The following is a 16,656-nucleotide window of genomic DNA, read 5'->3' on the forward strand; positions in this document are numbered from 1 at the left end:
CTCAGAAGCGGAAGAAGTGGGAGAGCGCGCGCAGAGCGTGTGTCGTGAACTCGCAGCCAGCTGCCGAAACCGTAGCAGGGGCCGAGTGCTAGGGCGCCTCCAGCCGCGAACACCATGGCGGACAAGGCCAAAGATGCAGGTACGCATCCTGTCATCAATATCCCAATACAGTGAATCGTTATTATGACCATGGTCGTTCCCGAAAACTTTGGTCATAATGCGGAATTGTCATATTAACAGGGGGGGGGGGCGATTTGCAGAGGTTTCACTGCATTGTTCCCCAGGAGTATGGTCGTAAAGCGCGTATGTCAGATTATCGGGGGTCATATTAACGATGGTTCACTGTACGCGCAAAATGTACCTTAGCCGGCACATCCTGCTGTTATACAGTGAACCCTCGTTACTATGACCCCCGATAATCTGACATACGCGCTTTACGACCATACTCCTGGGGAACAATGCAGTGAAACCTCTGCAAATCCCCCCTGTTTATATGACAACTCCGCATTATGACCAAAAGTTTCGGGAACGACCACGGTCATAATAACGAGGGTTCACTGTATACCGTATTAACCTTCTGCATCGATATATTTCTTGTCCGCGGGTCTGCCTCACTGAAGTCTTCTAGTAACACAGGAAGAGGGCAGTCAAATAGAGCATCTAACAGCGCCAACACCTTTTGCCTGAGCCGTTTGAGAGCATCTAGCTCGGTTCTTTGCCCCACAAAACGAATGCCTTAATTGCTAAACTACCAACTGCTTTTGCCACACATCTGCCAGGCAATTTTCTTATCAATTACCGCAGTACGAGTCCTTTGGTGCAGTGGGTGGGAGATCTTTTACCCCCCCCCCCCCGCTCTTCCACCGTGGCCTAACCATTTTCCGGAAGAGATAAGGGGGTGAGCAGGCAGGACACAAACCAAGGCAGTTGCATTAGGCAACACCAGGGTCGGCTGCGTGCTGCAATGCTCCTGTAGTACCTCAAATGTTGGTCCCGGGACAACTCATAGGCTCAAGATATGGTAAACCAACTGTCATTGGGCACATTGGCTTGTAGAGTTCTGATCCATGTACCACGACCGCACTGTGTTATTAATAACGGCAAAACAGTTCTTTGTTTGTCCGTTGGCGACGCAGCAAACGCCTGCTAGCCGTCCGTATGACGAACGATGAATATAAGCGAACACCGGCGTATGGCCTACCAGACCAAATTTGGCGTTACTTTTTCTGCAGCCGCCATGGAAGAGAAAAAGGTGGCGGCCATCAAGGTGGTCACCACACTCTTTCCGAGAATTCCCAAAGTGACAACGGTCCTCCTCGACTTCTACGTGAAGCGGGAAAGCGTGGTGTCCCTGCAGAAGGAACCCCTATTGCACTTCTCACAGTCCCAAGTGGTGCTGGCCGCCCAAGATATCAAGGAGAAATTGAACCGTCAGATCATCACCTACCAGGTATGGATGACACAGAAGAGTAGCAACCAGGACGCAGAAATACACTCGGTAGTCGGAAGCTTTAAAAGTTCTGCCACAGTTCATGCCACTTACCACGTAGGCTGCACACTTGACTCTATTATTTATTGGCTATATTGATCATTGCTTAAAGAGCACACCGGCATACGATAAAAAATAGCATGAAAACTTGACGTTTCGGAACCAGTTCTGGTTCCGTCAAGCATGGACAATTCCCACAGGTGACCATGGAGCTCCAGAGGGGGCCACGATCCCTCTTGCCCCCCTCTCGGAACGCCCATGGCGTATATATATGCCCTCCCCTTGTAAGGGACATGTCCAACTGGCTTCAGGTTTCGCCACCAGCTGGTCGAATAGCGTCAGAGGCAATAGCTCGCTCGTTGTGACTTTTGGTGCTACAGTAAGAAGTTTCTCTCTCTCTCTCTCTCTCTCTCTCTCTCTCAGGACATGCGGGACACGGCCGAAAACTTAATCTGCTTGCACAACATGGTGTACAAGAAGGATCAGGCCATAGCCAAGGAGCTGGGGGAGAGTTTTAGGAAAATGGTCATCATCATCGGCGAACTGGCTACGTCCCTGGAGAAAGTGTCCGAGGTGCCACCAACGGACTGGATGGCCATCGGCGACACCGTCGTGGCCAAGACGGAAAAGCTGAACGTCGCTGACCTGGCGCCGTTCTGGACGTATATACCGAAAATGAGTGATTTCGAAAATGTCAAACTTCTCGGAGCTGGTGGTTTTGGGTGAGTTTCTTCTTCAAGTAGTAAGTAGTACGGTTCAAAGAGCCGTTCCTCCAGGCGGACTCATGGCGAGGGAGGAGGAGGAGGAGGAGTGTCGTTGGGAGGAACCGAGAGGTCTGCCTGCCTGATTAGGCGGCATGTTTCTCGGGAAGGGAAAGGTGGTGGAGAGGAGGACAGGAAAGGGTGAAGTGGAAGACCGAGCGGAATTCGCTCGGGGGGAGGATAGCTGCGTCCATGGGCCGACTTCAGGGGAACTGTGCCGGCATACGCCTATTACACATCTGAGGGAAACCCAGGAAAAACCCCAGACGGCACAGCCGGCCCGCGGATTCGAACCGCGGACCTCCCAGTCTCCAAGCGCACGCGTTACCGCTGCGCCACTGGAGCTGGTCGGACTCATGGCGGTCTAGTTAACGTCCGCGTTCGCAGACAGTATAGGCTGCACCGTGGTGAAATTGTTTTCTTCGCTTTACTTTCCTCCCGCGATCTAAGGAAGTAATGTGATCGGTGCCAGAGTGCAGAACGTAATAACAAACGACAAAGCCATTATTTTCATTCTCAGGGATATGAAAAACTGCAGTAAGCTCGTCGAATGTGTTGATTGCAATCTATTCCTCGGATGTTACTGTAGGGAATGACATCATTTTGGCACAAATATTGCGGGCGGGCGGGCCGAGAGAAGCGATTTTCTTGCACCTCCCATAGACTCCCATGTATTGAAAATTCGCCAAAAATCAGCGGATCGCGCCAGGCCCTCAAAAAATATGTCATTCCCTGGATAAACTCGAGGGGAAAACGCCTGTACCTGTTCCGTGTAGAAATTTAGCGACGTTTACGAGAACCCTGCGAATAAATATTCCACATAGATTTCTTCAGAAGTGAGTCCGCCTTAATCTGCGGGGACAGCTGGTGTGACCCTCTTAAATGTTCACCCACCTTCACCAGCGTACCTGCGTTCATACTTACGTAGTAGCCGTAATTTTGTGTCGCAGGGCCGTGTATAAAGTTATTCACAAGCAAAGTGGTCTAGTGTCCACGATGAAGCTCGTCGCCTGCAGCTTGTTCCAGAGGCACTCGCAAGCTATTGCCGACAAGATCGTAGCCTCTATCATCCGTAGCCCGTTCCTTGTCAGGTATTACTGCTGTTACGTTACGAAGGTAAGTCATCTCGAAAGCTAATGCTATAGAAGGACGTGGAAACTCTCTGGAAGCAATTTGGTTCCTGACGAAGTGACCGTTACTCCCATTTTGTCACCTTCATTGTGCCTTCAAGGGGTTATTAGCACGCCAAAAAAGCTGGAACGTACACAAGGCGACATGGCTCTCACCCCTTGCATTCTTATCTCCAGCTCATGACACAATAGCAGGAGAGAACCTGTTCTGTACCAAGCAAAGGAACCATTTCCTAGTATTTTTATGCGCATGCGCGATGCCTGCGACATTACAAGCGCCGAGGAGCATTATATGAGCGCACTCAACAGATGACACAGTAAATTCAAGTGGTTAACGAAACAGCTGCCCTGTGGAAGTGTGGCGTTACATTAGTCTCATCCACCCTATCTAAATGTCTACTTCGCTGCCCTATAGGATGCCATGATCACGGTTATGGAATACATCTGCGGGGTGGACTTGAATCGAGTGTGCGACAAAGCTGTTTACCTGCCGACCAACGAGGTATATATTCCTTTCGAGTACTGTATGAACATGTAGATTCATTTCGATGTTAATCCTGATAATGCAGTGTCGTATCGTGTTTGCTCAATTGGTTCTCGCCGTGGAGCATCTGCACTTGCGGGGATTTTTCCATCGTGATATCAAGGTCCAAAAGTAAGCTAAACACTATTATATAACAGACTTTTCAGCCATCAATGTGATATCACTGCTGCGATACGTGGCCGAAAATACCGAACATCGTTATGAACCCTATAACCCTCTTCTCCTTTCCTTTTCCTTTCTTTTCTTCTTTTCCTTTTCTTATTCTTCTTTTCTTCCCTTTTCCTTTCTTATTTTTCTTTTCTTCCCCTTTTCTCCTTCTTTCTTCCCCTTTTCTCTTCTTATTTTTCTTTTCGTCCCCTTTTCTTTCCTTCCCCTTCCCCTTCTTTTGCCGTTTTTTTTTGGTTTGGAATAGCAAGCCGACCTTCGTCTGGCTTACCTTTCCTTTCTTTTTCTTAATAAACATATCCCCCCCCCCCCTATATGTAAGGCAGTTTACTTTCGCTTTCGAAGTAACTTCGTTGTTGTAGGGCGGCGCCGTCTGGCGCTGCGGTCGTGTGCGATTCGTGCTGCGTGTAGAGCGTGCAGTTTTCGGACTACTGCGTCGTTTTTTGCCGAATTACAGTAGTTCTTCAAATCTATCTCACATATGCGAATAATGAACCGCTGTAATTGTGTGACTCACCAGTTCTCGTAAACGTTGGACCACTTTCTGTTTTAAGCATCACGTGTACGATAGGCATCGACCCGTTCCAAAGATGCTCGTTGGTGACGTTATTGCTTGTAGTCCTTATCAGAGCCCTACAGTGAAGGTTCAGCGATTAAACGAAGCTTTGTTTAGTTTAGCACTTTCAACGAGCACTGAGGTGATCCCCTCCCCCCATTTTTCACCTTTAAAACATCCCCCACTCGTGAAAAGAGCGTATCGTAGCACGAGGGAACGCCCTGACATAATGTGGTCCCCGGGCACGTGACTCGTGACGTAGAGCGGTACAGCCCAGGCAGACTGTACACGCGAGAATCGTGTCTGCTTTCTCCGACTGTTTTTGTATGCTTGAGAGCGCATTTATAATATATCGCAGGCCGAAACTATTTTACAAAGTGGCTTCTGATGGGCAGTTTAACCAGTGAGAGAGGGTTCTGAGCCTCGTTAAATGTCACCTTATCGCTCCTTTAGAATGTCTAGCGCCTATAGCTCGTCCGCTCATGCACTATACCAGAGCATCAAAGGTTAGGTATGTATAGCTATAGTTTTACTATTTTTGTTTTCACGCAGTATGATGATTCTACCTGGCGGACGATGTAAATTGATCGACTTCGATACTAATAAATTGTGCATCGGCCACTGTAAGTTCCTTGTCTCCAGCTGTTTTGGTTTTGTTCGTATAAATGATTTTATTCCCGCAACAATTGGTTTGGGAGACGTTACAATGTCGTTGACTTGAACTGTCTAAAGAGACGCAAAAATCACAGTAATTGCTACCTCTGCAACAAAGAAGAATAGACCAACAGACAGTAAACGAATTGTCGTGGCAGAGTCAATGCATGAAAAGATCCGTATCAGATAAAGACAGGAAATCCCAGATCCTTGTATCCCGTGAGTCTAAGACGTGTAGAATACAAACGCGTCAGGATACAAGCCAGTAAAGAACATGTGGCAGTGCCGTCAACTTAGCTTCGACATATACCCTACACTCTTAAAAATGAACTTCACCGCATAGCACGCTCCTAGCCAACCATCATCTCAAATGATATCGTTATCTGCACTGATTTGTCGAAAACGGGAGGCGTACGCCTTTTTGTGACAATTATGAACAGCATAAGTGCCACAAAAAAGGCGTACGCCTCCCGTTTTCAACAAATCAGGGCAGATAACGATATCATTTGAGATGATGGTTGGCTAGGAGCGTGCTATGCGGTGAAGTTCATTTTTAAGAGTGTATAGTCCGACGGCAAACATAAGGCCGTTAGCGGAACGGCCGTAACTTCACATGTAGTCGAACCACCATTTCTAATGACATCGTTCTCTGCCCTGATTTGTTGAAAGTAGGAGCTGTACACTTTTTTGGTGACAATTGTGACATAACTGTCAAAAAACATGCGTACGCCTCCTGATGATGGTTGGGCTACAATGATGGTTGGACTACAGGTGAAGTTACGGCATGGAGTTCCGCTGACGGCCTTAACTTTGCAGTCAGACTAGGGTATTAGCTTCGTCAGTCAATATGAGTTCATACTCATATTTCATTGAACTGTTCATTATACAGGGTGTCACCCTATAAAAGTCTACCCGCGCCGGCATGCCGTGCTCGCCACTTACTCAATGCAGGCGGTACAATGTGTTGCCTACGTATAAAACTCATAAGGACATTCCATCATGGTAAATATCGAAGTGATTGAGCACCGTATCGCAAAGTTATAGTGCAAAACGTGAGGTTCCCGTAGTCAAAACAGCCAAGATGGCGCCTCTCAGTAAGCAGACGACATCCCTTTTGGGTGTCGTCTGCTGAGTACGTCCGCATTTTTCCTTCCTCACGTTGCTTGCTTCTGAGAAAAATACGACAGTTATACGAAAGCGAAATGAAAACTGCAGTTGAAATCCGGCTGGCAGGATATGCGACACGTCGTCGTCTGGGGAGCAGCATGTCAAGTGGTCTTCTCAACGCCGCCATCTTGATTGTTTTGACTACAAGAATTGCACGTTTTGAGTTATAACTTCGTGCTTCGGCGCTCAATCGCTTCGAAATTTACCAAGATTAAATGTCCTTATGAGCTTTATACGAAGATCGCACAATGTGCCACCTGCATTGAGTAATTGGCGAGTACGGCATGGCGGTACGGGTAGACTTTTATAGGGTAACACCCTGTAGTTCCGCCGAGATTCCGTAGTGTATGTTTTATCTTTACTCTGGTTCTCTGTCTCCCTTGCACACAGTGTATTAAAGCTTCATTGTTGGTTTGAGTCTATAGTCCTGTCTACTTGTGTCTCTGTCCCTATCACCTCCTCAACCTCAAAGAAGTGATACCGTCCATATCGATACACCAGCTTGCCTGCATTGTGATGCTCCGCGCAGCGCTGACATCTTACGCGTCTTTCAGTCTCCCGGCGATGTCTCAAGGGGTATTTCTTGAAGACCGCCTTCGAGCACAACGACGGTGAATCCGCGGGCACCGTACCGTACATGGCACCGGAAATCTTGAAGCGGAGGCCGTACGGACGCGCCTGCGACTGGTGGTCTTGCGGGGTCACCCTTTACAAGCTAATGACAGGCCGGGTGCCTTTCCGGGGAGACACCAAAGAAGAGCTGCGGGACAAGATTATTAATTCTCCGCTCAAGTGGCCAAAGGTACGAAAATCGGCAGGTTTAACGCGGAATTTTAGTGGACCGTACGCTATGCGTTCAACGTCCGGCGAAGCAAAAACCACGTTTTAGCAACCAGGGCTCCCAGTGATTTATCCAGACCCTCTACATGCCCCTAACAGCTCCCCACACACACACACACACAAATCTGGGAGACACGCCCCTGAGATTACGCGATATTTCTTCGAACGGCATAAGAATACGCGGGAGTATAGTTGCGTCACACACACCCCTTGCGGAGCCCGGCACAGCTCCACGCTAAATGAGCTTCGCACACATAGCACGCTCCTAGTCAACCGTCATCCCGAGTGACAACGTTCTCGCCCCCGATTTGTTGAAAACGGGAGGCGGAGCCTATTCTGTGCCGTGCATAATGGCAACAGAATAGGCCCCGCCTCCCGTTTTCAACAAATCAGGGTCGAGAACGTTGTCATTCGGGATGATAGTTGGCTGGGAGCGTGCTATGTGGTGAAGTTCATTTTTAAAACCGGTTTACCACCACCACCACCACCACCATCATTTTTAAAAGTGCAGGGACGAAATTCTCTGAGCTGCGTGGACGCCACGTTTAACCCCCAAATATTGCGACATGTTCCCGCAAAAACGTGTGCCGCACGCACGCTAGACGAAACGTGAATCCCATTCATGTCATGTGTCATGTGACTCAAATGTCACGTGTTTCGAGATACCAACTGCCTCGAATTTCAAGTCTCAGTGGTACGTATAACGTTGTCTCGGTTTCGGGGGACCCCTTGAACCATTTCTGTCAGTGACTCGCCGACAAAACTCTGGCGAATAGTCGTCGCGGGTAGTGTTTACGTCGCGAGACCTTATAATGATCAACAGCGGCGCCACGGTGGTCAACCTGCGGATTGATTTTGTATTCCGCGGACGACACCAACTTAATGGCACGCATGACAGTTGCTTAGGCATATCATCTTACGCGATACTTCGGGGCACGTTAAACAACCCATACGTCGGTCGTTATCATATACTCTTAAAAGTGAACTTCACCGCATAGCACGCTCCTACACTCTTAGAAATGAACTTCACCACATAGCACGCTCCTAGCCAACAATCATCCCGAATGACAACGTTCTCGCCCCTGATTTGTTGAAAACGGGAGGAGGAGCCGATTTTCTGCCGTGCATAATGAGCACAAAATAGGCTCCTCCTCCCGTTTTCAGCAAATCAGGGGCGAGAACGTTGTCATTCGGGATGATGGTTGGCTAGGAGAGTGCTATGTGGTGAAGTTCATTTTTAAGAGTGTAGCCAACCATCATCTCGGATTATATCGTTATCTGCCCTGATTAGTTGTAAACGCAAGGCGTACGCTTCTTTCTTTTTTTTTTTTTTTTGTGACACCTATGATGTTCATAATTGTCACAGAAAAGTCGTACGTACTCCTCCCGTTTTGAACATAACGATATCATTCGAGACGATGGTTGGCTAGGAGCGTGCTATGCGGTGAAGTTCATTTGTAGTTGCTTCACGATGCAGAGCCACAAACTATCAGAGATATGCTATCAGTGATATCAAGGCAGCAGGTTCCATTCGACAGATGACATCAGAAATATGGTGGCACGGTGCGACGTGCTTCTTTACACTGTTTTCGCTTAGGGTCTTTAGAAAGTATGCGATCTGTGCTGAGATTTCAACGAAGATTGAAGGTAACACGACTTTCACTTTGGTTTGGCGACGTCAAACGTCCAAATTCTTTGTTCATTTAACACACGAGTGGTCGTTCACGCAGCCCGAAGAGTTCCCACTTTGTAATTCGCCGGAGGCAAAAGACATGGTCTTCAAGTTCCTGAAGAAAAATCCGGTGGAACGTCTGGGCTCCACGCACTATATTGACATTAAGACTCACGCTTTCTTCGATGGTTTCAACTGGAAAAAATTGAGCGCGTCCAAGGAGGTTGCCGATATTCGAGCCATTGCAGAGTGCATGGGAGGCACCAAGGACAAGAAGGCTATTGACCAACATCTGAGTAAGTTGGCTCGTTTAGGCTACATTCACATGGGCAAACTCTTTTGAGCAAATCCCCATAACATCCAAACTCACGCAGGTGTTGGAGCCACCAGTAACACAAAGAAACGAAAGCTGTTGAAAGTCGAAGAGATGATTGACGTTGACGGTAAAACTCAGTTGCCCATCTACACGTACCTGGCTCCAAGTTTCAAGAAACTGGTAGACGAAGTAAGAATTACAAATTGTCCACTGCTTCTCGCCCAACAGTAACGTAATGGTCTCCGGCTGAGTGGACACAATACCTGTTCATTGGTTTCTCCATGCCCGTGCTAAGACCTAAGAGATTGCGGAGTCAGATCCAACCACCGGCTTTGTTGTCTGTTTTGTTTTTGTTCTTTTTTTTTCTCTCCTTGATTTTCCGACAGGCGTTCACGACGGATAACTGTACACGTCCCCATCAAGTCGGCCCAAGGCCAACAATAGTGTTGACTTTGCCGATGACGTTCCTTTACAGTGCAAGGCCAAAGGGCAGTTGAACGTCAAGTCATCATACATGAAGACTGGTAGCGGAGTATCTGAGGAACTGGACTACAAGAAAACGTCTGACACTGACGTCGTCGGTGGCATCACTGAATACACCAAAGGATGTGAGTTCTTGTTTGGTAATAGACGTGTCCAAGATTGTTCCAAATAAGTGTAAAAGGACGCATCCATGTGAACCACCATTGCAAGTTTTCACGTCAAAAAGGGGGCAATAGAACTGCAGAAAATGGGTCACTCGGCAAATACTGAAATTGTGACGTCACGGCGGGTGTCTCCGACAGTGGGACAAAGTCAACCAATCGCCAGAAGCGATTTTGAAAAACAGGCTTGCTGTAACTACCAGTGTCTTCCCATGCGGCTCATGGCGGCTTGTTTCCATGGCTTATGTTGTTATGGTTGTTCCATGGCTGTTGTTTGAGCATTGAGGTGGCAAATTAACGTGGATCTTTTATTTATTTATTTATTTACATTACCCTACTGCTCCACCTAAGTGGCATTGTGTAGGGGAGAGGAGACAACTTAACAACACAATCATAAAAAGTTCAATTACTCTAACACGTACATGTATAACTTTTCACCAAAAGTGGCACTTGGGGAAGAAACAAGATCTCGTGGAAGTCTATTCCATTCCTCAACTGTTTTAGGAAAAAAAGAATTTCTAAAAATGGACATATGAAAACGATAGGGTTCAACCTTATACTCATGGTCTACACGTTCTAAAATGTAACTCGGTGGGAAAAGATAATGCCCTCGAGGAATGCCTGTATGTCCGTGATATATGTGATAAAAAAGTTTTAATCGAGATTGCCTCCTACGGCATTCTAGTGAAGGCCATCCCAGCATGGATCTCAGATATGCTGATCTAACCTGAGGAGAGTAATTATTACAAACAAATCTAGCCGCTTGGTTTTGTAGTTTTTCTAGTTTTTTCCGAAGGTTTATTTCAGTGGGATCCCACACCGCGCTACAATATTCTAAGGACGGTCGAACATATGAGTTGTAAACAGTTTCTTTAATATCTCTAGGAGCCCTTTTGAAATTCCTCTTAACAAAACCCAATGTTTTACAGGCCCTGCTTGCAATTCTGTTTATATGTTTGTCCCATTTTAAGTCCTTACTTAAAGTAACGCCCAGATATTTATAATCGTCTACGGTATCAAGAGTCGTGTTATTTAATTGGTAAGAGAGTCTGTAATTGTTGGAGGAAAAAGCAACACATTTACATTTAGACGTGTTTAAGGTCATACCCCAATTTTTGCACCATTGTTCGATTTTGGTCAGGTCATTCTGAAGTACCCTACTATCGTCCTCAGATTCTATAATTCTATAAATTACGCAGTCATCTGCAAATAACCGAATACATGAATCAACAGTATTAACTAAATCATTAATATAGATTAAAAACAATAGCGGCCCTAAAACTGAACCCTGTGGAACACCCGATGTGACGGAAGTTGTAGATGACGCGGCCCCGTTTAATAGAACGCGCTGTTCTCTATTGATCAAATAATTCCCGAGCCAGGAGAGTAGAAGAGGATCCAACTTCAAAAACGTTAATTTGTGGTATAAAAGAGTATGATCGACAGTGTCGAATGCCTTACGGAAATCCAAAAAAACACAATCCGTTCGAACATGCATATCGAAATTTGAGGCGAGGTCATGATAGAAGGATATCAGTTGTGTGGTGCACGAATAATTTTTACGAAATCCATGCTGGGCCGGAGAAAAGAAATCGTTGTCCGTTAAGTGTCTGATAATACTGGAATAGATAATGTGCTCCATGATTTTACCACATATGCATAGAAGAGAAACTGGTCTGTAGTTCTCTGAACATTTCTTGTCTCCTGACTTGAAAATTGCAACAACATTGGCCAGTTTCCATTCAGAAGGAACCTTACCTGAGCTCAACGATCGGTTGAACAGTACAAAGAGATAATCAGCTATGATATCGGAACAAGCCCTCAATACAACAGGTGAAATCTTATCAGGTCCTACACTTTTTTTTTTTTTGTGTACAAAAAAAAAAAAGTGTAGGACCTGATGTGTGTGTGTGTTTTTTTTGTGTGTTTTGGCGGTTTTTTTGATTACATTCTTAATTAGATGCTTTCAGAGAAATGTGAGATAACAGAATTGGAGGCACGCGGTCATTATTTACAGCGGCTCTGTCTCTTTAAAACACGCGCACACAATGAGATATTTATTGCCAAGTTTTGCTGTGCAAATGAGCCGAAACCGAAAGAGTTCGCTTCTCAGTGTCCATCCCACGTCGGAGGGCCACGTGCTTTGGAGCGATTAAACTGACAGGAGTAGGCGCTGATCCGGCGGCCAGATAAACCGCTTTGAGGCCCAGACTTTTTATTCCAGAGAATATCGTTATAAGCGGACTCGACTTATAAACATGTACAATACGAAGAAGCCAAATAGTTGAGTATCTGGATGGGGCGAAACTTGATATTGATGCAAACTGCGTTTGCGCAGCGGCTGCATCGACTGACAAGTCGATCACAGCCAAGGAGAAGATGGACGTGATGCTTTTCCGAGAGAAGGCCATGGGAAAATTCTGGAGCTTCGGCGTCACTCTTGTCAAGGTCACCGGGGAACAGAATAAGGAGTTCTTTATGGTTGAGGTAAGCGACGATGGTGATGCAAGCTGGTGAAGTGGAAAAAAAAAATACAAGTTGCGATGTGTACTCTAAAAATAGAACTTCACCGCATAGCACGCTGTGCGCCAACCATTTTCACAAATGATAAGTGTTTTCGCTCCTGATTCGAAAACAAAGGGGTGTACGCCTTTTTGTGGCAATTTGGATATATGAAAATTGCCCCCAAAAGGCGTACGCCCCCCTCTGTTTTCGAATCAGAAGCGATAACAGTATCATTCGTGGCAATGGTTGGCGCGCAGCGTGCCATGCGGTGAAGCTCTGTTTTTAGAGTGTGGGGTCTGGCAAGGGCTCAAAGATTGGTATGTAGTTTCAGTGTTGTAAGCATAAGCATTCGTGAAAGCCATGAACCGTGAATTGTTCCGTAAACCCGGGGGTTCTTGAACGGGCACTGAAATCCTGACACACGGCACAATGTGCATAACAATCCCTTGACCGTGCCAACAAATTTCTGGCGTCCTCGACGTGTCAGAACATCTTACCGCCGTATTCGGGATCTGCCCTGATGGACCCTACACTCTTAAAAATGAACTTCACCGCATAGCACGCTCTTAGCCAACCATCATGTCGAATGATTACGTTATCTGCCATGATTTGTTGAAAACGGGAGGCGTACGCCTTTTTTGTGACACTTATGCTGTTCATAATTGTCACAAAAATGGCGTACGCCTCCCGTTTTCAACATATCAGGGCAGATAACGATATCATTCGACATGATGGTTGGCTAAGAGCGTGATATGCGGTGAAGTTCATTTTTAAGGGTGTACGCTTCCAGGGACCCGTTCAGTAGCTTTGGCAGTGCATTGGGAACGCGCTCCCAGCGCTTGCAGGAAGCGCTGCTAAGCCTATTGAAGTGGAGTGTTCCTCGGGGCTGAGCCCAGAATACGGCGGTTAACCTTGGGATCAGTACGCGCATACTTTATCAACTGATCACGACTGACATTCGCAGAAAGTGAAAAAGGGCAGTCCAGCCGAGGCCTCGCACGTTCTCGAAGGAGACGTCGTGGTTGCCGTCAACAACCAGGACATCAGCACCATGGGCTTGCCTCAAGTCACCAAACTAATTCACGACTCTGGAGACCAGGTCGTGTTGACCGTGTTGTCTTCGAGCGCTTTTCGAATCCTCGAGTCCCGGCGTGATATGGAGAAGATCTTGAAGGTATCCGGCAAAGATAACATCACTGTTCGTGCCATCAAGACCATGTGCAGCGGCGCGGGATACTATGGATTCCGGACGTTTGAGGCCAAGGCGTGGAATGAGGAAAACAAGCAAGTCGTCCATTGTCACGTTATCCAGAAGGTGATGGTTTTATTAATTCACGCGTATAGAATGGTTACCATCCGCCAGAGGGAGGAAGATAAGGGATAGATGGCTGTTACACTAGCTGTTCCCAGAACTCCACTTACGCCAATACACGCTGCTTAAAGTAGCACAGAAGTCATTTTTAACACCCAGTTTTCTTCCTATAAAACTGTTAAGTAGGCCAGTAAGATGCACCATGCGAAGTAATTTACACCACAGAGTCATAATTATCGCGGAAATTGAATTTAAAATACGCCGCAAAAAGCAACCGTGCGCAACGGTGGTGAAGAGCAGTACCAGCCTGTGATCTGCCTGGAACCTCGCGCTGACGCTATAAGGGACGCTCGCTGATTGGCCTAGAGAAATGTTGTCTGCTACTCCGCTGTCGTCTGCTACTCGGCTGTTCGGAGTTCTGATAAAGCCTTTCTCCTTGCTCGGTAATGCTTCGGCCGCTCCTTCTATCCCCAATTCTCCGGGAAAACTGGCAAAACAGGTTTACGGCGGCAAAGGGACAAGGCGCTGACCCCCACTGACCGGCGAACAAGAACGAGTCTCCTTATGCCGTCATCAGTGACGTCGCATCATACCTCCTCATCCTCGTTATAGCTGGAGTGGCGAGTTAAGGGTGAAGGCGCGGAGCTACGTTTATGTGAGTTATTTTCTGGGAAACAAATTGCACACATCAAAACCTTTCGCGCTATTCGGTATAATGACACACACACTTTCATCAGATGTCTTAATCCGAAATTTTTCTGGATGGCCCTCTGTACTCCTTTAAGGGGGAATCACTTCTTCAGAAATCTATGGGTGATTTCCGTTCGCACAAGACACGAGAACGCTCTAAACTATCATCATAAGATCGGTACTCGCGTGTTCTCTTAGCTTTTCTCTAGTCAAAGACGTATTTTCTATAGAACAAGGTTGAGCCGTTGATGTTTAGTATATTAAAGTTTGGTGCGTCTCGAACATGCGCTGTCGCGCATTAAAATATTTGCGAATTCGGGCTCAATACAAATCAACGGATAGTCCTGGAATTCTACAAAATCTGTCATCGACAACGGCAAAGCAAGGAAAACACGCCAGTGCTTCTGTTTTGACGATATGTTATACGCCGTTTCTGAGCGCTGTGCGAACAAACGTTCTCTATAGGCCATTTGAAAAAGTTCCAGGGAGCAGCGCGCGCTCTGGTAGGGCGTGCCGGGAAATGCTGTGCAAAACGACACCGATTTGCTATCGTCTCCGATCGTCGTCGTCGTCGTCGTCGTACTGGCGCATGCGCCGTCGCTGTCGTTTTGCACAGCATTTCCCGGCATGCGCGCTGCTCCCTCGCACTTTTGCAAATGGCCTATTGTCTTGCGCAGAAGTGATTCCCCCTTAATGCAACCATAACACCGTAGCTTAGAGAGGTCCCGCTACTCATAGTAACGAGGCGTCCGCAACACCGACAGAGGCAAACGTACCGTTACTATGTCCTTGTCATTGCTGCTCGTAATGCGTGGTTCAAACTACAACTTCTCTCCGTTGCGGTTACGGTGCGGATCCAGTGCGGAGGCGGCTGTCGTACGACACGCTGTTCAGACATATGCGTTCTTGATACGTCAAACGCTTGTGGTTGACCAATCACGTCTCCACTCCACCACGTCTCCATTCCACAGGCAGCCATGAACGGGCAACGTGATGTGGTCGGCGAAACTTTGAGGTGTATTGAAGCGTATCTGCGTCATACAGAGCGCCTAAACTGGCCACTTGTTGTTCAAATGGCAGCAGCAGCGCTTCTGCTGAAAAGAAGGAAAAAACGTTGGAAAAGCACGCGACAGCACAGCAGTGATGCGCTTGCGCGGAGCGCGTTCGCTCATTGGTCAGCTGCATCTCCGCAGGTAGCCCGTACCGCATGGAGTTCGGTCGAGCTCAACTCTTGCGGTGCGTGTGCTTTTCGGAGTGTCGTGCTTCGTTGTCATGACAACCGTGTCGCGCCGCATCCGTAACGCATGAAAATGCAACAGTGTGAACCAAGCATAATGGCTGCCCCACTGCCGTTGCCTGCAGCAGCAATAAGGAAACTCTGAAGATCAGGGTGTGTCCATTGAAGTGAATCTCGGCATGCAGCCTCCTCTTTTAGTAGGGTATTTGTGGCTTGAAACCGTAGGCAAGTGCCGCAAGATGCTCAGGAGTTCTACATATATCTTGCAGGTGGACGACGCTCAAGTGGTTACTCCAGGAAAGGCCATCTATCCCGGCGACATCTTGACCATGGTGGACGGCGTGCCAACAGATAACATGGACGCAGCATCAGTGAAGGCGGCGCTCGCCAAGGGAAACAAGCCGGAGATGGCCATAACAATAGCACCCATCTCACCCCTTCGAGTGAAGCGACCCTCTTTCACCAGGTTGCACGAGACCGTCGTTGCAGACGCCGAAATCAAGGCTGAGGATAAATGATGATGATAATGAAGTTCATTCAGCGCTGCATTCCTTTGCTAGTACTCTATTCGATATGTATTTTGCGTATTCTGGTATTGCCACACCAGCAGTGGCGTAGGGAGGAGGAGGGGAGGCCTTCCCCTCCCTTTCCCAGTGCACTACCGAAGGTACAATTTCGGGGGGGGGGGGGGGGTTGAACCCCCCTCCTCCTGGCTACGGCACTGCACAACACGTAGATAGTTCTAGTGCAGTAACGACGGACCATCGCCAGTAATGTGGCCCCAAATCGAGCAAAGGGCTATGTGTTCACCATAGTAATAAGTATTTGGTAGGGGGCTGCCCGGAAATGCAGTTAACAAAATAGCATGAAATAAGAGCGCTGCTATAGGGCATGTATAAGTACCGCAATAAAGCGTAGCGTTGAGTAAGTTGCCGGTTACGTTAATTTTCAACCGTAGCACAAAAGCGAGCCTG

At 47.4% G+C, this 16,656-nt stretch overlaps 1 protein-coding gene across 1 annotated transcript; it reads left to right on the top strand.

The window, feature by feature from the left end:
* LOC135369015 (microtubule-associated serine/threonine-protein kinase 2-like) lies at positions 1–16,230 on the top strand. The gene is made up of 14 exons (XM_064602610.1): positions 1–139; positions 1,233–1,450; positions 1,913–2,211; positions 3,201–3,366; positions 3,796–3,882; positions 3,950–4,035; positions 5,198–5,268; positions 7,021–7,268; positions 9,037–9,274; positions 9,353–9,483; positions 9,770–9,902; positions 12,277–12,425; positions 13,408–13,758; positions 15,952–16,230. Exons 1-14 carry the CDS (start codon positions 115–117, stop codon positions 16,198–16,200), a joined length of 2,451 nt encoding a protein of 816 aa, XP_064458680.1. The 5' UTR covers positions 1–114; the 3' UTR covers positions 16,201–16,230.
* The last annotated feature ends 426 nt before the right edge of the window (positions 16,231–16,656 follow it).

The sequence above is a fragment of the Ornithodoros turicata genome, chromosome 9, assembly GCF_037126465.1.
Source record: "Ornithodoros turicata isolate Travis chromosome 9, ASM3712646v1, whole genome shotgun sequence".
NCBI lineage: Eukaryota > Metazoa > Arthropoda > Arachnida > Ixodida > Argasidae > Ornithodoros > Ornithodoros turicata.